At 42.1% G+C, this 21,757-nt stretch overlaps 1 protein-coding gene across 1 annotated transcript in view; it reads right to left on the bottom strand.

Annotated features, from left to right (window-relative positions):
- ANKRD50 (ankyrin repeat domain 50) overlaps positions 1-21,521 on the bottom strand; it is a 40,609-nt gene extending 19,088 nt beyond the window's left edge. Inside the window, 2 exon segments of the mRNA XM_030947054.1 lie at positions 19,325-20,597; positions 21,369-21,521. Coding sequence (XP_030802914.1) covers positions 19,325-19,803 — 479 coding nt within the window. The 5' untranslated portion in view covers positions 19,804-20,597; positions 21,369-21,521.
- Positions 21,522-21,757: the final 236 nt, after the last annotated feature.

A 21,757-nucleotide genomic window follows, 5' to 3' on the forward strand; every position in this document is an offset into this window, starting at 1 on the left:
ATCTGCATCCTTGGGATGCAGCTCTAACAACACATCTGATTGTGTGGCTAAAAATTTCAAATTTGCATCTACTGTTGCTCTCTTTAGCAGGTGGTTCTTAAAAATATACCTCACTGCATTTACTTGTATCTTTAAATAGCACTACATAACCATCATGCATCTATTCAGTATTTCCACACTATGCTACTATTTTTTGGGAAACTTCATAGTGATTCAGGCCTGTGAGTTTCACTGACTAAATTATCTTTAAATACACTTGGCAAGTAAACTTTGACTTTATAGTATAAGGACTTGGAAAATGAAACGAGGTGAGAAAAATACATATCTGACAGTTTACTCTCTTGTAAATTTGCTGTTTGCACATGTCCAGAAGGCATACCCATCATAAGTATTTTTTGTTTTACTCAAGACCATAATAACCTTTTTTCATTTATTTTACTGAACAAATTTACCTTCAGAAGACTTTGGCCAACACATTATCACCTACCAAGCATTCAAATGGGAATATAGGAGAATCCTGCCTGTTAATGCAAGAATGTAACCCACTTCAGAAATTATTCATAAGCCTTGTTAGGGGGAGGTTTGTTACTTTCTGGTTTTCTGACAGAGAAAAAAAGCAAAATGGAAACAGTGGTGCACTTTTCATGTCTGACAGTAACAACAGAATGTAGCAGAACAGACTAGAGGGGAAATTTCCTCAGAGGTATAAAAAGGAAGTACAGAATACTTGTGATCTAAAAATATTAAGTATTACATGGATCTTAAAACATGGCCTTCTCTCCTTTTTTTTTTCCAGAAGCACAAGACTTCTGGAACTCTTTGGTAGTTCCCCAGCTAGGTACTCCTTCAGAGGATGCCTGACTTCCAACTGGAATCACTGCCCACTAGGCTGGGAAGTTAAGCAGCTACCAATTTACAGAACAGGAAATTAAAGTAGCCATGAGGTTAAAATTACTTTCCCAAGTGATGCCAATCCCACAATGAAAGGAGGCAGTTGGAAATGACCACATTTTCCACCCCTTCCTCCACCAAAATGCTGCCTTGGCCCCTCAGCTATTTGTGTCAAGGCATTTTTCCTGCAACATTTCTTTCCCTATCAAAACTGATTTTCTTCTCACATAGTTCTCTGTATGAAATTACTTTTTGAGAATGAATGTCACTATGAGATATGAAGAAATGGTAATGGTTATCTTAAATTAAAAATCTCACTTAAAATCCATGTGACCCTAACAAAATGCCTACAAAATACTTTAGGAGCATCCAGAAACATTCTTGTGTCAGTTTTTACCTGTTGGGAACCCCACCAGGAAAAGCAAACAGTCTTGTCTGGGAAAATTCCCAAATCACTCTGCCTCCAAACAGGGCTGGAAGCAGATGTCTAAGGAATAATGTAAGCACTGGGCAAGCACTAGAAGACCAAATTTTACCATTATTCTCAGCCACCACTGCTTCCAGGGACTTTCTGAGATTCAGTCTTTGCATTTAACATCCCTTAACTGACCACACTTCCTTCCACAGGTCTGTCCAAGTCTTGTAGGAACTGGTTTAAGGCTCTGGCATTCACAACAGCAAGGCTGACTGCAGCTTTGCTGCACACTGCATGAAATAACCCTTCCTTTTGTGGTTTAAAAACCAAAATGTCCTTGTTCCATTTGACATTCTTCAACTTCTGACTGGAAGGGGCAGTGAGCAGTAATCTCATATTCCCACTATCTATGCCATTTGTACCACAGCCTCTCTGAGCTATTTTTTCCCAGGCAGACAAGTCATAGCACACTGAAGCTGCTCCACAAAATGCTATTCCACAGCCCCTTGGTTCCCTGTGCTCTGCTTCTTTCCAATTCACAAAACTTGTACTTCTGAATCTTAACATAATTTAAATTGCACTAGGAAAAATATATGCACATAAGAAATGAGGCACAATGACTTCTCCCAGCTTAGAGCAATATTAATAAAAGCGTGGCATTAACAAGATATTGATCAGGCTTTCTCTTTAAGTGCCCTTTGAAACTGCTTGATAAAATTCTGTTCTTCCAAGACACTTCACATCACGAGTTCAGAGCGGATGCCAAGGAACACAGCAGTGAAACTTTTTGGGAAGTGCTGTGCTCATGTGCCAGAAATCCCATTATGTGACAGCCAGGGGATCAGCCCCAGACAGCAGAGGGCTAGGAAAGGCAGGTCCTGCCTGACCAACCTGATCTCCTTCCAGGACAGGGTGACCTGCCCAGGGCATGAGGGCAAGGCTGTGGATGTTGTTTACCCAGACTTCAGTAAAGCCTCTGCCAGCGTCACCCTCATCACCCTGCTGGACAAACTGGCTGGATGGTGCAGTCTAAAGAGAGAACGGGAAGGGAGCTAAACCCAACTGGGGGTGGGTCACAAGTGGCACTGCCTGGGCTCAGTTTTGGGGCCAGTTCTGTTTCTTTATTGCTGATCTGGACAGAGGCACTGAGTGAACCCTCCCTAAATCAGTCTCTTCTCCCAAGACATGGTTTAGTGGTGGACTGGGCAGTACTGGGTCAGTGAGCTCAAAGGTCTCTTCTACACCATCCTAGGAGTCTGTGTTTGCCTCCATAACAGGACTTAGTAATTCCACTCCCCTACCATTTCTTGATTACACAGGAAAATAACATAAATCAACACGGAATTAACAAGGTCTTTAAAGCACTTCCCTCAAGGGTGATTCATCTACAGATTGTTGTAACAGATTGCTTAATTGCAGAGTGCCTCTCAAAAGATTGGAAGTTGATTTTCTTTACCTTCTGAAAGGGTAACAGCTTTATCTTTACAACTGTTATATTTAATATATTTATAAAAGTGGTGATCATTAAAAAAGCCCCAAGTTAACCTGGATATTTGTAAAAATACAAAATCTCCAGAGAAAACAGCACAATTAGGTATTTTAAAAGATGGAGTTCAATCTAATGACTTACTTATGCAGAGCAAAGATGTTTTACATGCTCTGCAGCAAACAAGAATTCCTCAGAACAATGAGCCATCCCATAGAATTCTTCAGGATTGCTACTGAGTTGACTGAACCCATGCAAACATGATTTTCCACACATGGAAGGAATATACACAAACTATGCTGAAGTTCTGCTTATGGCTGGCCTTGAGATTTTGATTGGATCCACAAAAGCACAAAGACACAACAGAACAGAGCAGAAAGACAGTGGCACTGTCCACAAAAGCTGAAAGGAGTCACAGAGGAGTGCACATACTTATTTAAATAAGAAAAAAAAAGAATAAAGCAAACACATTGCCAAATAGCAATTAATGAGTGGCTCCAAGGGCAAAAGAAATCATAATGTGTTCCTCATATTTGACTGTGTATAAAAAAGCTGTATCCCACTTAAATTGGGAGTGCAGCATCCTAGAAGGGCTCCTGTTTCTCTACCCAGCTGTCAGCATTCTCTGCTGACAAACACACAGAACAAGGGTATAAAAATCATCTCCTAAGCAGGCCAGAAGACACAGGGCCAAAAAAAAAAACCCAAAGAAAAACACAACCACTACCCCTGATTTGTCAGACTCCAAGTGCTGCTACTTTTAACAAAGCATGACAAGGTTCAAATTTTATGACAGAAATTACATACTTGGAAATCTACTGTACTACTACTACTGAGCTCTTTCCTTTCCTGAACAGTGTAACAAAGCTTTAACAAAGTGCTTCTTGGGACACCCTAAAGAGATTATATCTCAGTATTTCCAACTTGTATCCTGAGAAGCACCAAATTCGCAAAGAAGCAGACAACATCATTACTCCACACAGCCTCCTCCTGCTTTTTCCCACTTTCTGCACCAGATTCCTTGAAGAAATTCACCAGCTATTTGTCATATTCCTAAATCCTGCACATTGATCAGGACTATGCCTCTGTAGATACTGGATCAATGCCTTTGTGATTATGTATTTATATATAAAGAGTTTAACAATACCTGGTGTATAACAAAATATTTTTCCAAGCACACATCTCAATCTTCAGAAAAGCTAACAAGCATCTTCCTTCTTGTAAGTGCTTTACAAAATGATATATCACAGCCCTTCACAACGTGATTTTTAAGACACTTACTTCCATTTATGTTGTATTGGCAAAAACTGAAAATAAAGCGCACAGTGAGACTGTAAATAAGCCAGCTATATTTACATAATGTTGTAGTAATTTTTGCCAGCAACATAAGCAGCAGTGGGATTTTTGCCTGAAAATCACAGACTGAGACCTAGCAAAAATCCTAACCACTGAGGGGAAAGCTGATGCTGCTGCCTCTCAGTGAGATGCAGCAGAAGCTCTGCTGTGCCCAGGGGAACACACAGGCAAGGAGAAGGCTCTGCAGGGCAGCTAAGAGCTGGAGGAGCTGCATGCCAGGGAAAGGAGAAGGAATTATGTTGTACAGACACTACAGAGGGGAGCTCAGGCCAGTGGAGGACACCTAGGGACACAGGTACCCAAGGGCATGAATCTATACAATAGAGTTTTCACTACTTCCACTGCTCATGGAGTAAACCTAAGAGCTTCTAAATGCCTAAAAATAGAAAACAAAATGCTAAACTCCAAGTATTTTGTAATCATCCCTAGTTGAAAAATTCTCACAAGTGACAGCAAACACCAGAGCTCGCTTCTCCTATGCTTACAGACACATGTTCATTTGTATATTGTAATAATCCAGGGGCTGGTTAGCAGGGAGCATAATCCATTAAAGCTGTCTGTCCCCACCACCCCCAGTTCTCAATTTGCATTTAAAAGCATGGAGCCAGCGAAGATAAAGCTGTTAAAGACTGTTAGAAGCTTCAGCAAAGACAGACTTACACCAATAGCTGCATCTTCTCTTTTGTTTTCCAAACTGCATTTGGGGCACAGGTCGCAATAAAAAAAGAAAAGGTGAATTTAACTTCTAATAAAATTGGCAGTTCCTGCTGTTCAGCTGATGAAATATTACCCTCATTCCAAGAACTTTTAGCAGCTGTATTCACACAGAAAGAAAAACCAGAGCATCCTTACAAATTGCTTGTAGCACTGTTTGTAGAAGAGTGAGTTTTATTTTGTCCTGTGACAAGGCATTTACGTCTTATGGATGACTTACAGTAAACAGTTTATTTACCTGCCTTATAATGCATTCTGGCTAATGATTAAAAGGGAAATTAATGATCAAATCAATAGCTGCTTTCTGTGTATCACCACCCCAATTCTTGGCACTATATACATGTGGAATACGGGCCTTTCCTTCTTACTAATTGGAATAACACCCAGAAAAACAGACACAGAGGACCCCTTAACTATCTGGGAATATTTATGAAATACGAGGGCTGTGAAGCACACAACAATTCCACACTTTAAAAAGCTGAAAAATAGAATCCATAAGGCGAAAGTGAAATGACCCAGTTGGATGTGGGCACACCTGTGTACACACTGACAGATCTGATCTGGTTATCGAGGTACTTGTTCTGTACTTTCTCAACAAGATAAAGTGCACTGCAGCTGATTATCACTTTCTGACAAAGTGTAATACTGGAATTAAGGCACACTCCTGGGCTACAGTCTGATACAGATTATTGTTTCTAGTAAATTATTTATTTGCAGGCTGCACAGGAAGACAAACTGGCTCTAACAATTTTACCCAACCACGGTTAATCCTATGAAGGAAGGGGCAGAAAGCAGAAAAACTAAACAAAACCCACCCTGAGAATCACCTATTGGGAAAGCTCTGGGTGAAGCACACAGATGTAAATCGAGGGTCTGGCCTTTTCAGAAGTGGTGAATTAGAAACAGCAGGCAAGTCTTGTGCAACTCAATACCTGATTTTGCAATGTCTTGTAGCAACCTGGATTTTATCTGCAATTGTAAGGCAGACTTGCAGCCCCAGCAGGAGAGCACAAAAGGCAGCTCTAGGGCATCAGGCCAGACAAAGGCAGAGCTGATGGTGGAACCAGCGCCACTGGTCCCACAGAAACAGGCCATGCTGGACCCTGGGTATTGATTAGAGCCCTCCTACAGTCTCACACAAATACAGAGGTGATTTCTGGCTACAAAGCACAGCCAGCTGATCTACTTGTGGATTTACTTGAGACCTCAGAAAACAGAAGCCTTAAGAGCAAATATTTTGGTGTAATAGTGGACTGCCCAGAACAGTTTGCAAACAACTTGGCTATTATAAAGGACAGACAACTGTGCCTGAAAACCACGCACAACTGCTACCAGGAGCAGGCTGACTGTATTTTAAATGGAATATACTTGCCATACGTCCTAACATCAAATAAATTCTGAATTGCACCGAGTCTGACATACAAATCTGTGTCCCCAAAAGCAAAGAGGGGAACAGCACACAAGACAATGAAAAGATTTTCCCCAAACATGTAATTAAAAAAAAAAAGGCAACGTATTCAAAACAAACTGTCCCAGTTCTGTTTTATAGTGACAGAGAGGTCACCTAGTCCACTGCCACGCCTTCAGCAGGATGAGCTCTACATCTGCCATCCCTGAGACACAAGCCTAGGCACTCCTGAAGATTTCCACAAATCAATACTATCTCCCTAAGCAATCCATTCCAGTGCTTCAGTATTCTTGAAACTGGGAAGTTTTCTCCTTCCCTTCCTGTGTCTAACCTTTACCTGCTTTCCTGCAATTCAAGCCTTGTACTTCCAGCCCTGTAACTTCTGCCCCACAGATAACACCAGGCTGATTACCAGGAAGCCAGCAGTACCCAAAATTTATAACCATTTATCTCCAGTCACCTGACAGAATTAAGGAACAGATTGAAAAGCAAAAAAAAAAAAAGCCACAAGAAAAAGTTGGTATGAAACCAACTTGATGTGCGATGTCAGTTTGAAAGTGGAGTACTGATAATTAAGCACAGTTACTAATCTCTTATTCCATGTAGTCAAATATAGTTCTACCTTGCACATGGGCTGTTTGCACCAGTCTCATGCAAGTAAAGCCTTCCTGCAGACAAGGTGGCATTTATGGTTATCTCTTATCCACCAGTCCTGTGACTCTTCCAAACAGACATTAGATTAAATTTATCAAAACCAAACCATGTCATACCATGTTAGTTGTTTTTCACCTCTTTGTTATCTCTCAGCTGTCTGCAAACAGTTTGTCTGATTATTTCTTCTGACATTTCTCATCTCGACTGACACATTTCTAATTCCCCACGCCTTTTATATCCTTCTTAAATCAAGGCACTAAATACACAAATTGTTCTTTCAACTCTGAATTTTCAGCAATCCTGATAAAGATAACCTCTGCTTTGCAGACAATCAGTAACAGTTTGAGAACATCTCACCAATTCTATACTGGATATCTCTTTGAGGTTTTTGGCCTGGGCTGTTTTTCTTTGACCTTACCTATTTCTTGCTACTTTTAATTATGTTAGCTGACTGCAAAATTACTGTTTTTAAAGAAAGGGCAATACACAGAAGCATTGAAATTTTATCTTTCCTACTGTTATCAGTTTTTTCTCCCCAAGGAATAGCAGACTAACACTTGGTGGCTATTGTCTTTTTTCTGCTAACACAAATGGAGTTACTTCTTGTAAAACATACCTCACAGGAAACACCATCAATGCACCTGGAACTTGCAGTCTTGCTCTCATTTTTACATTACTCTTTCACTTTCACATTTAGTGGCTGCTCTATTTTCTTCCTGCCACCTTCCTGCTGGAGTTTAACATGTGAGTGAGGAGGAGCTCAGTTTCACTGAACCAGACATTTAATACAGTGCTTTGCAACCTCAGTGCTCTTCCCAGCCAGTTCCTTTCTTTCATTACATTTGTCTTCATCAGATCTTACTCACAAACCCTCTGAGATGGTGAACATCTCCATCTTTTTTAATCTGCTTTTCTTCCTCCTCCCCTTCTAAGCAAAGACTCATAGAATCATTTAGGATTCTATAAAAAGACCTTTGAGTCCAACCATTAACCCAACACAAGCATTTAAGATCATTTCATAGTCACTATACCCAAAAGATTTCACTTCCTCAGCTGATTTTTCCAATCTGACTGAAGCTAGTTTATGTCTCCCCACTAACTATTCTCTGTTCTTTGACATCAGAAGCATGGTCACTGGCAGACTCCTGCTTCTACCATGCCTTCCCAGCTGATGTTTATCTCCTATTTGTTATTCAAATTTTTAACTTACCAGAGACAGACATTATCATCCAAATTCTATGCCATGGATGACACCACTTGTTATCTTAAAGCAGCTTAGCTTACTTGAGCTTGCTGTTTTGGTGGGGTAAAGCACTTGGAATTTTACAAAAGTTTTGAGGTGAGGGAATCTCTCTGAGTTACCACAAGCCCTATTTGGACAAAGCAAGTCAACTCTCAGACACACAAGGTGGTCTGATAGGCAGTTTCATTTACAGTCCATGGAAGATCAGGCTTACCAACAAACCTGCAAGTAGAAATCCCACATGCAGGGCTACCACCACATGTGATATATGTATTTTATTCAGATTCCCCAGGTGCTTAAATTTCTTTACTTTAGTCTAGAACTACAAGCAAGCATATTATGTACAAAACAAGCTACTTTTTTCAAACACATACCTGTTATACAAGTTATCCTGACAGATCTTTTAGAGCACTGAACTCAATCTTGACTGTACACTAAAATTTCCAGTTCTGCTTGTTCACCCCTTACCTTTTTTCCATTAGTATGAAGACACCTAAGGCATTTGATTACTCCCTGACTTATCTTCTTGCCTGTCCCATGACCTACATGACTAAGCCTATTTCCCCTCCTCCTCCATCCCCAGTTTTTGAGCTGTTGTCTAAGTTGCTGTTATTTAGATTTATTCCTGGAATTTGTCATCCACCAGGTTTTGCTTTAAAGCTCTTTACTTAGGGTCAAAAATTAATGTTTTTCTTTCTATCAAGCATCAATTAAGTTCTCAATGTTATTTTTTCCTGCAAATCCATCTCTTTTTTTAAAAAAAAGTAGGAGGTGCCAAAGAATGTATGCTTTAGATCAGATGCATGAGATGAAAGCATCAAATCAGACTCACTGAAAACTATCATTAGTAGAAATGAGAGAATTGCCTATACTTCACATTATTTTGCATACATGTAAAGTTTAGATAACAACTTACTTCGCAAATATTCAAAAGCCTGTTGTTGAAATGCAACATGTAAGAGTGGGGCACCACAATAATAAAATGACCACGTTTATATATGCAGCAGAATGTATCAAAATTACAAGGTTAGTTTTAAATAATTTATGAAATCAAAGGTACAATGAGGGAAATATATATATATACACACATACACACATACATTCAGTCTTTTCAGCTTTCCTTATTAACTACCTGATTGCCTAGTTGTAGCAAAACTAATATTTCTTTGTTAAACAAAAATGTAACTTCTATAAGCTGTGTTATCTGAACACATTACTACACAACGGAGTTGAAATTCTTGTAGCTTTACAGGCATTTGAATTTGTAGGTATTATTCTACATTTTGGAGATAGACAAAAATCCCTTTCTTTTTTCTGTTTCTATTTATGCAGTGCATAAACACAACTGAAGGAACAGATATTTCTTTCCAGGTATATGATTGTATTTGCTGGCATGAGAGAACTGCTAAGCACAAAAAGAAACAGAACAACTCCCAGATGAGGCAGGTAGAAAACTGCACTGAATAAATTCAATTGTGGGCCTGTTGTCAGGCTATATGCTTCTTTACTACGTTCTATTATGCCATGACCATAAAAGAGAATACAGTAGATTAATACACACAATAAAAGAGCCACCATCACTACTGCAGTCAGTCTGACAATCCCCAAATTAATTAGATTTGTCCTGTGCATTCCAAAGGGAAAAAAAACCAACATTACAGATTGGGAAGCAGGAAGACGAGGAGCTGAAGTGGCTGTTTCAACACTGAACTGCTCCTTCAGAACAGGGGGCTCTTGAACTGCCAGCCTGGAAGAACCAGGCTAATCAACAACTGACATTTTAAAATCTTGATCATTCCCTAATCAAGCTGCTCCACACCTGCCTGCCTCATGTCTTGCACACCATCACAAAGCACCTCACACTTCCACTGCTGAACTGATTGCAGGATTATACTGTCCAGCCTCATTTTGAGAAAATCCTCTGCACAAATACCAGATGAAAAGCTGTTGAGAATTTACCTTCCTAGTCAAGCACACTTAAGACAGCTTTCCTACTCTCTTTGTTACCACATATCCTTATCCATCTTATTTTCCATCTTAGTAAAACAGACTATCCTAATGTTTATCGCACTTAGTTGAAGAGGCAACAGATGGAGCAGCTTTCCTGTGTCCCATCAAAATTATTCTCCCATACTCCCCAAAGCACAATTCACAGCATATGTTCCTCGTGCATCACTCTGGGGCCTTATCAGCTACTTTGTAGTTTGGGTTTTTCCATCCCCAGCCCCCAGCAGATACAGTTTTTCTGTTTTGCCTGTAAAGCTCCAATTGATGCTTTCTGTATTGCCACCAAAATTTACTCTCAAGAAACACTGTTAGGTTAGCCCTGTGTAACCCTGATTCTATAATCTTACTGCACTGTTGTCTTTAGCTTTGGAACTGATTTTGTAGCCTCATATTTATTAGCCTTAGCTACAATACAACAAGTGATAGAAACTACCAACTCCCACTTCCTCCCTCCAATTATTCATACACAAATTGTTTACTGTGGATGAAAACCACCATTTAAAATTAAAGAAGGCATTAACAAAAAAAGCATAGAAACACAGAATGATTTGGTGTTGTGCTGTTGACTGCTGAAGTTTCCATCTGTTAGACTTTGATCATTTAGGGTAATCCAAGATCCTATAGACACAATTTCTCTTATGGATCAGCTTCACTTTACCTACAAACTGTGCTTTTTTTCTAATGTCCTGCTGAACTCGACTCCAGGAAAGTGTAGAGAAAGTATAGACAGCTTAGTGTGTCATGCTCACTATCGCTGCAGGAGAGCTGATGTAGTTAAACCAAGACTTGTTAATTAACTGCTTTAAGATGGAGATCATGCTGTAATCCCATTCTGAACAGATTTTCCTCCTGAGGTTCATTCCTACCTGCCTGTTACTGTCATCTCTACACTGCTGGTATTTTCCTTGACCGACCTAGAACTTCTGAACAGCGCTCTCCTTCTTCCAGGACAACTCCATGATACTGCAAATAACCTAAAATAAGGTGCTGCCAGGGGACCTTCCTTCTCTCGTGTTCTAAGATATCACAGATCTGTAGCACACAACTTCCATCTTATGCAAGGTGCCCACCTTCCCTTCTCCACATAAGCACTACCAGCTCTTATTAGGACATGACAAAGAAAAAAACCCAAGGTAAAAACACTGCTGGTGGTCTGTGGACTCCAAGTCCACTCATCACATACGATCCTTTATTCCAGCCTTCCTCTCACCCCATCAATTTAAACAGCAGCAACCACAACTGAGCCCAAAAGTCTGATGGCCTCCGACCTGCCTGCACAGCCCTCACTCTGTATGAAGTTATCTGCAAATGTGACAGAGAGAGGAATTTTATAGCAATTGTTTTGCCCCTTTTATTTCTTCATGATGTACATTTCCCCAATTGCCTTCTTTTCATGATCCCATTTTCAGTTCTATTTTCATGCTATTTTCTCACATTTTGATGTCAACAAGCACACCAGGAACCTACCCACCTCCATTCTTTCTGGCACCTCCTCTGCAATACTTTGAACACCTCTGTACAACTCAACCCTTGGGTCAATGTAATTATTTTCCTGCCTTTTTGGCCTGATTATTTCTTTTTCAGCAGTCATTCTTCAATCATAAAATGTAAAGACATTAACTATTGGAGACACTCCTGCTCCTGGACAAAGACAGAAGATTTCTCACCATTCCCAGCGTATTGAACACATCATCACACACAAGAAACTGAAACCTCTTCAAGTCATGGCTTTCAGGAGGCAATATTTCAATGCTATCTTCTCCCAGTATATAAGACACACTACATCCTTTCTACTTCACAATCCACCAAATCCTTTTCATTTTTTCATTGAAAAAGAAGACAGGAAAAGAAACCTAAACCCTTGCACAAGCTCTGAACATGTGCACAGAAAACTGAAGGGAAGGGAAATAATTAACAAGTAAGAATTGCTATGAAGGTCCATCTAACTAAACAGCTTATAGGAAAACCTGTAAGGTTTAAGTCTGAGCCACGTTGATTAAAGCCAAAATGTTAATGCCTATAGAAGTAGAAGACAAAAAGGTCTATGTAACTTGTCATTATTAAAATGCCTCGGGGAAACTTTCTTATGGTAATTTAATCTGAAAAGGTTAAAACCTTAAACGGTATTATGTTCAGTCTGTAGGCTGTGCTTCCATACAATGAAAGAGGAACATACAGCTTGCTCTGGCAGAAACACTGACTGCTGCTATGTGACCCGTTAACTCCACAGATTTAAGGGAAAAGCCTAAAGAGAAACATGCCACAAAGTACTTAAGCTTCAGGCAAAGCTCAACGGTTCTAATGGGCTGGAGAACACCAGAACACAGAGTTTCCTATGAAACCCAGCTCCAGTTAAAAGCCTAAAGACCCAGTCACACATAAACACTCAGAAGTTCCAGCACAGTCAAGATGCTCTCACAAAAGCAAATTTACCTTCTGCAACTCCACTGGAAAGACAGGCTGTGTTGGCAGATTCTTTTTAACCCTCTTGTGGCATGCTCTTACAGAAATAGTTTCTCATCTCACCCATAAATTGGTATGATTTTCAGTTGGTATCTTGCCTCCATCATTGTTGAGCATTAAATAAACCACAGATAAACAAAACAACATGATTTTAACTGTAATGAGATAGTTTTTAAATGAAAACTCCTACTAAAAGGAGAATTCAATCTTCTATCAGATCAAGATCTTCTGGGCTAGGGTCCAACCAGCTTCAGGATTCTAGTCAAGCATAAGTGAAAGATGCAGGAAGGGACAAAAATCTGGGAAAGTACAGAAGTAGAATGTTGCCTATTTACACATCTAAAACATTGGTAAGAAAAATTCCTTTTAGAAACGAAACTTTTATTCATGTAAGGGATTTTTAATGCCACATTCTTAGGTGTGACCTCTGCGGACACACTAACAAAATGAATTACTGAATTTCAGGCTGAAATGAAAGAGAAAAAAGCTGTATTTAAAGATGTAAAAGGCTGTCCCAAAAAGGAAAGAAAGGGTGCTCTCCAGAAACATGGAGAATAAATTCTAAGTAGTAAAAAACTTGGATTATAGCAAGAAGAAATCAATGCAGGCTAACATATGGATTTTTTTTCCTAGAAGAACTGTGAAACATAAGAGCAGATGAAGCCAGCATCTTTTTCTGTCTGGTGAAGGAGATGCTGGACTTGGTTTTTCTGAGCTCCCCTTCCAACCTTCTCAATTGTCAATTGCACATTTGAACTTTACATGTGGTAAATGTATAACAAACACACTGGAGGTTTAACTTACTTCTTTAAAGAGTCTTGTAAATTAATTTGTTACACATTCAGATCCTTTGCATGTCACAGGATACAGTTAGTCCTTAATTTTGTAGAGCTATGAATGGTAGAAACAAAGGCAAGAGAGTCTAACAAAATCTGTATACTCACACCCTTCTTGCAACCACTGGAGAGCTACAGCTCCCAAGATTGAACTGAAGCTCTGGAAGCACAGGGAAAGGCTCTGCAGCAGCCCCTTCCAGAAGGAAGTAGATTAGAGAAAAAGAGGTAGATCACTCCCAGACAGTCTGAGACCTGGGTGACAAAAACTGAGTCATGTATCACCTATGAAAGATTAATACTGAATTACTAATGTCCTCTAAAGTAAATTGATAGAAATCCCAGCAGCTTTTGGGTTTTCAGTAGCCCAAGCTCAGGTATCTTTAACTGTCTCCAGTGTGCGGCCTCTCACCTTTTCTCAGCAGTTTTGGAACTGGGGTGCTGCAAACTGCAATAGAAGCACATGCTGTGGTTAATTCACTAGCAAGGAAAACTCCCAAGCTTGTAGGGTTGTACCCTACAAAGTCAGGATACTCCTAATTCATCTCAAATTCACTCCAAAATGCATTCAGATTTTTGCAATTAAGAATAGGCTACTCCAAACCAACAAAAAGCTCACTGGTTAATTGCTCAATAAAGCCTACACAACCCATTATAATTTTAATTATATTACTGACTTCAAAGATGGTACAAAGAGTTCTAAAAATGAACAGCTTCTTCACACTTCATCTGTCATCGTTTACAACTCAATGTCTGAATCTTTTCCTTCATCTAAGCAGGAAAAATGCACTTCAGTACTGCAGATTGAAAGTCCCTGGACAAAAGTCACAGAAGGTTTGCTGAACAAACCACTGTTTTTCTACATTGTCAGACAAAGAATCCAGAACTTGGAATAAAACTTGTTATTCCCATATCATTTAGATAGGAGTAAAAACTCTATCACCTACAATTTGCAACTTTCTGATGATACACGACTCTTGAGGGAAGAGGGAAGAAAAAGATAAATAACTTAGTAGCACGGAAAGGCAATACAGGGGAAGGGCTGGGGCAAGGAAATGCTTGTTAGCTCTGGCTGGCACTCAGAGGTTTTTCCTCTGAATTCTGCCCTTTATGAGGTTTCCATTACATTGCCAAAGACAAAACACCAGAGGCTCAACCCTTTGGAGTTCTCCAAGCAGGCAGAAGGAACTTTACATAGATAACAGCAATTGGCACAGGCTCTGACTCACACAACTCATACACGGCTTTCAAATTTAATCAACATGAACCCCTGCTTCAAACTTGCAGTCAGCACAGAACCTTACATGACCTCTCACACCTCTTTCTTACACTCAAGTCTACAGGTATTTGCATATTCAAGAGAACTATAAAAGTATTAATCACTCAACATTATTGGCCACGTTAAATCACAAGGCAAATCTGATGCTCATGAAGAGATGAGGAATTAGAAACAGAAGAAAAGCTCTGATAGTCTGGGAATCTGCAAAAGGAACCACTGCACTGAATTCAGCACCAGCATGCATAGAATCTGGTGTCCTTTCTGAAAAAAAAAAAAATATATATATATATATACATACTTAAGCTCTGGGATACAGCTTCCCTATATTCACTTTTGGTAGAGAGATGTAACATCAGCTTCAGAGAACTTCTGTGAAGCTCTTAAAGAGTAATAGATTTGTTCAGCAGCTCTTTCTGATTTGGTTTTGTGCTTTATTTCTTTTAAATTTCTGGGTTTTTTGGGTCTCTATTGATCAGGGACATCTACTTGCATGGGAATGCAACTTTAGCAATGCAGTAGAGTGGAAATCTGAATTCACAGCTTCATTCTTTTTCCTGATAAAAATCACTTAGACCCTCTTACATTAAAGTAGTTGTATGAGAAATACTTTAGTAATAAAATGTTAGGATATCTCACAAGCAGAAAATCAGTTGGACACCATTGACCCAAATTTAGTATGTGAGAAATAAGGATGTGAAAAGTCTGACAAGATTTGAAATTCCCTGAAAAGACACCCAGAAGCTGGAAAAAAACTTCACCTGTGAGTGAGAGCAAAGCACCTCCACCTGCACCAACCTGCTGGGAGATGTGGAAATTTACCATTTTTTGGTGATTTATTAATTACAGCAACACACCCAAGCAAAATTCGAAGTTCAGTTTAAGTTTGTACCAGATCAACACACACTGAAGGTGAGTTTGGTAGGAGTTTAAAAACATGATGTTATTTAGTATCTTCTGGTCTTGGGTATCTTTCAAACTCCAGAGCAATGGCTGCAAAAAAGAATCAGCTCTGCAGGGTGAACCATGCCCACATTTCCAGTGACAGACACTCTCTGGGCTGTGAATGAAGCAAGCTCTGCCTGCCACCACCAATCCCAACTGCAGCACAACACATGGGAATGATGTGCCTTTCCCTACTGTCTGAAGGTGTTTAATGTCATCTCCTCTGTCTGGCAAACATAAACCAGGAACATAAGGGAAACGCCTTTCTACAGCCTGGTTTACACAAATCTCTGCACTCTCCACAGCGTGTATCAGAGCTGCTCTATGCCCTCGTGGCCTTGGATAAATGCTATCTGCCTGTATTCCTACCAAATCACTGGAAGCACAAACTTGCTGCAGCAAAACCAAAACAACCCTAGAGACAGCATCACAAAATTATTCAGAATTTAACTTTTCTGTATCAACAGGGAAAAAGAGCTTCATGGACCTTTTGAATTAAATTCTTTTTTTGTCACATCATTTCTTAACTTCTGGTGTCTGTAACATCTTTTCCTTCCCTTCTGCTGCTTTACTTTCACTGAAAATCTGAGTGTGAGGGTTCAGCACTCACATTTTAAGCTGCTTTCTGCTCCAGCACTGAGTGCCTGATAAGAAAAGTGCTGTAAGTAGCTGTTCTTTCTCTCAGCTGTCAGTGCAGCAACAAACTCAAAATGCTAAATACATTTGTATAATTCAGCCTTTCTGGTTCTTTGGAAGATCTGCCCCTGAAAGAATTTTTAGGGCATTTAAAGCTTATAAATGCATAAGAACTTTTTAAGAGGAGACATTTAAAGAGCTGAGAAACGTCTTAACTCTGAGGGTTGCTGCTTGCATATGTATCACTAAGACCATCAGGACTGCTGAAAATCTATTTAAGAAACATCCTTCAGGAAAACATGTCACCATTTTAGCTAACAAACTTTACATTGTTTATAAACTAGCATGTTACCAGACATTAAGAAGCTTTTCTTTCTCAGTATTTCCAGGACAATCAGCACAAAAATAGAGTGGTATCATCTTGTTTAGCACTTATGAAGAGAAGTCTTTCCATTTTAGGACATGAATAAATACATGGCTGGGTCTGGAGCAGCTGTAAAAAGCAGAGCAAAAAATTGACAGTGCCTTTAAAGAAGAATCTTTCTCCTCTTCTACTGAATAAACTAAAATAAGGCAAGAATCGATGAAGCACTTTGTGTTTCTTCAGTGCCTTTACACAATGACAGATGCAATCATCTGACAGGAAAGTCCTCCTAGAACTCATTTCACATCCCAACAACCTCCACTTAACATGAACTCTAAACACACCGGAGCCCAGGATCCAAGTGCTCAGTGGCAAGTCTTAGAAACCACGGAACATGCTAAATCATAGTTTTGTTAAACATTCCCTGCACGGTTCATACACTAGCAAAAGTTCAATCAAACAAATGACTGAGGGGTCTGATGGTGGGGAGGGGGTGGCCAAGCGCCTCTTGTTTGTGGACAGAGATTGTATCACCCAGCAGAACAAGCTCGTGGGGCTGCTGTCAGCAGCCACCTCCTGGTCCCCTGCCACAGTGCTGAAAACTTATATTCCCTGCACAGCACCTTGTCTCCAACACCTCATCTCCCTTAAATCTGAAACACGAGAACCAAGACCAGCCACCACAGCCGCTTTTGAGAGCAGGAGGTCAGGATAAGTGGGAGCAAGGGAATACAGGAAGGGTGAAAAGAAAAATCTCCTTGACTGAAGCTGCTGTACTACCCCCTAAGTATTTCTGGTGTAATACCAGGAGTTCACAATCAGTGCTGCAAAATTTGAGAAGGAAATGACCGTTGCTGGATCTTGTGCTTATTTTATTTTTCTAGTACAAATCCAAGAACCATGTATATTGACCTCCTCAAACCCTATGTTTATAAAAATGAGTCTAAACAAGTATCTCTTGTATTTTATATTTCTAGGTTGCATTTTTGTCTAAAGACATTTACCTAGCTCCTGTTCTGTGCAGTAAGCAATCACTTCCACAAGAGGAAGGATTCCAGCTCTTACTGAGAACTTTGCTGTACTAAATTAGTCAGATTTCCCTGTAATAGACTTTTAAACATAAACAGGCTCTTACACACCAGATTAATCCACTTTCATGATTTAAAAAGACTGCCTGAAGCTAGATGGCCAGTCTGCTATTCCATTTATAGACACTAAATTGCACACAGTTTTTATTCATTAGAATTTAAGAGGGCTTGATACCTCTGAAATTAGGACCCTAATAGCTGTTAGAAGTTGCATATTCACTTAGTAGCAAACAAAAAATCCAGAACTAGTCTCGGTTTAGACTCTCTGTTTTAAGACACTATGCTGAGAACAATGTGGACATGCATCCTGTTTATTCAGCAGGCAAGGACATAACAGCCATCAGAACTAGAAGGCTCTTTTACACCACCATGACAATGAGAGCAAGCACCACAGTTCAACCTCAGCACTTGCCTCCACAATCCTAGGAGGCAGGAAAGAAAAAAATAGAGGAGAGGAATTTTATACTGGAAACAGGCAATAAACCCTCTAGTACCACAAAAAGTTACACCACTAAACAGTACCAAAAAAAATTCAGTTTAACCAATATTCCAGACAAGTTTTATGCTGGCAACACATTCAAGTGAAGCTCTGTTGATGAAGACAAGCCTTACCCTTCATGAATTTTCCCTCACTGTGACCCAAAGGAATAAAGACCAATAGACACAGGCTGACACAGGTTGTGCTCAAGACTGCACATTGTTCTAAGTGTATCTGTGGATAGACACTTATATACATGTAATTTATCCTTTCATACACTCTCATCCTCACAGAAATTACCAGTGACATACTCAGGAGACTATGGTTTGTTAGGAACACTAATAAAAAAAGTCTGTTCCTTTTCCATTCAGCTTAGACAGCTGACAAACCTCTTAAGGGGCAGGGTGATCAATTCCTTGATCAATTCCCGATCCCATCAACACTTTGAAGTAGTTACAGAAGAAGCAGCAATAAAGATTTGACACAATCTGTGCATATTGTGAGAAGAAACATAAGGAGTTAATTGACATTTTCCTACCACATATTTTTAGACAAACATACAACTGATGTGCTGGACCAGACCCAGAGATCCATTAGCCCAGTTTCCTCTTAGACAGAGCATGTTATTGGAAGCTTTTCCAAGGGTCCTGCAAGGTCTGTTCCAGGTCTGTGAAGGACAACTGCCCTACCTTTATGGCACACAGAGACCATGGATTAGATATTTTCCACTCTGAAGTCAATTACTTTCAAGTCTTTCCAAAACATCCAGTTACATCTGAGGGTACTAACATACAAATGTAAATAAATTCACTATTAATAATAAACTTTGTTTTAAAAGTAAATATTTATTTATGTCAGCTAAAACGACAAAGTTAGATTTTTCCATGGTAAGTCTGCACGCTCTGAGAGAGATAACGAGCCATGAAACAAACATGTTTTAAACTACCTGCATCTTAGGCTCACTGGAAGGAAGACCTAAACAGCAGATTTTTCTTGTTTGTTTTATTTTGAGTTTGTTATCAATAGGGTTGTTTTGTTGGGTTGGTTTTTTTTATATTTGTTTTTACCTTTTAAACGCTTCAGCAGGGTTCCTCTCGCATTCCCCGGGCTGCAAGAGACTTTGAATAGCAGGATCTCTTAGTTTGTCCTCGTATCCCTGGATCAGTCCACTGCGGCATATCTGTGTGACTAAACCTCGAATAAAGCCTCCAACACAGAGCGTGTCAGAGTCCTGGGCCCTGCAGAAATGGAAGGCCAGGGCCTGGCGATGCAAGCCTCGCTGCAGGTTGGCAGGTGAGCTTGGCCACAGTAACTCAGTGCACAGGGCTGTCTTCCCACTGCCGGGCCCTCCTACCAACAACACACCCCAGGCAGCTCCTTTCCCGGAGACAACACCGCTGTTATTCCCAGGATTGGCTACAAGAGATGGTTTGTTGGCAGCGCTGCTGCCGCAGCTCGCTTTCTCCTGGAGGCAGTGCTGAAGCTTGTGGAAAACCCACTCCCTACAGTAAAACTGCTTTCCCTGCAGCAAGCTGGTTTGAGCCATTTTATAAAGCTTCTTCTCCTGGATGTGTCATAAGCTGCAGCGCATCTTCAGCATCTCAGGAGCGCGTTCACCCGGCACGGGACGATCCTGCGCGCAGAACTTGGCAGAGGTGACGGCGACCGGGCACCCTTGCTCAGGGTAGAACTCAGCAGCCTCTCCTCTGCAGGACGGCTGTCACTCCATCTGTGCCCTGTGCTGGGATCAGCACGGCACCATCACAGCTCAGCTGACATCGTGCAGCGGCGGCTGGGACCAGCCCTGGGCGAGACTCCTGGCGTGGCTCACGAGTTCACGCAGCTCCATGGCTGCATCTGTGGCTCAGGCAGCTGTGCGTGTTCCCGGCGTACAGGGGAGACAATACATCTGGAAAAGCTGAGGGAAAGCCAACTTTGCAGTGTATACTGAACGCCTTTCAACTCTAGGCATTAATCTCTCTGGATATACATACAGAAAAAGCTGTCCATAAGAAAATGTTCCTTCTGGGAATTTCATAAAAAAAGCGATTTCTCTTCAGAGTACTATATACACAGCACAAACGTGGCAAGTACCACTGACTAAAGCAGCCAGTCTGGCTGGTGAGCTTTGCACACCTCATACATCTGGGAGAGTGTCCGAGAAGCGCTTCACAGTACGGTTTCTTATGCAGCACAAGCGACAGGGAGGAAAAAATTGTTTACAGCTCCTTATTTCAATACATTCGTAGTGTCTTCTTCAGAAACTTGATTCTTACTGAACCTGTTCTCAGGTATCTCAATCGCAAGATGTCAGAAGAGACAACATCTTCCCCTAGAGCTCTGAAATAAAGGAGACAGCACTTTTAACCCTACATGCAAGTCATAATTCAGTCAGCTGCAAACGCAGACAACAAAGACCAAAGTCAAGGGCTCGTATTCCTTATTCTTCCTAATACTGTTGAATTCATCAAGAGAGCCGTTTTAAAGAAAATTTGTCGTTACGAGACGTGATCAGCCACATGCAAAAAAAATCCCCAACAACAAACAATGAGCAGATATGACAGTGGCCTCAAAACCACAGCAAGTCTTGCATTTTCTCCCGAGGAGAACCGACTATATCCTTCCATCCTAGAAACATTCCTCCTAGCGAGGCTTCTCCAGCGAATCCCCTCCTCAGCCCGTGTTCCTCCTGCCGGCTGCGGGCGTTTTCGGGAGTTTGTGCAGCAGCAGGGCAGCGCTGCTCCCCGCACGCTTCTTTGTTCGCGGCAGCAGCGGCGCCCGGCAGCCCCGGGGTCACGCCGTGGCACCCGCGCCGCCGCCCCGTGCCCCGCCGGCACCGCGCACCCCGAGCCACCGCCCGAGCCGGCCCGGGCTCAGCCCTGCCCGCCCGGGCAGGCACGGCTCGGAGCCGCCCGGCAGCGCGACCCCCCCCTGCGGGGAGCCCCGAGCAGCTGGGGAGCGCCCCAGCCCTGCCTCGGCTCTGCCCGCCGCCCTCCGCCGCGCACACGCCCGGCTCCGCACGGGCACCCGCTCCGCGCCCGGCGGGGACCCCCAGCCCCGGGGCCGGTGTCAGCCCCGCCCGGCAGGGGCCTCCTCCCGCCGCTCGCACACCTCCGTGGCCGCCTCGGCGCGGCGGCTGCTCCAGACGGCTCCTCTCGCCGCTGCCCGCGCCCCTCCTCTTCCTCCGCCCGGCCCCTGGGCTCCCGCCCCCGGGCGCCGCCGTGCCAGGGCCGCGGCCACCCCGCTCCGCCGCCGCCTCAGCCCGCCCGGTGCTCTCCCTGCTCGGCGCCTCCCTCGCTCCCCCGCTCCGCCCGCCCCGGCCCCGCCTCGGCCCGCCCCCTTCCCCTCCGGCGGCGGGGACATCTGGGGCGGAGGGAGACGGGCGGTGCCCCTGCCGCCGCCCCGGGCTTTGTCCCGGCCCCGGGGCCGCCCCCGTCCCGCCCGCTCCCGCGGCGCCTCCCGGCGCGGCCCTGCAGGGGGCGGCCGCGCCTCCCGCCGCG

The sequence above is a fragment of the Camarhynchus parvulus genome, chromosome 4 (genome assembly GCF_901933205.1).
Source record: "Camarhynchus parvulus chromosome 4, STF_HiC, whole genome shotgun sequence".
Taxonomy (NCBI): domain Eukaryota; kingdom Metazoa; phylum Chordata; class Aves; order Passeriformes; family Thraupidae; genus Camarhynchus; species Camarhynchus parvulus.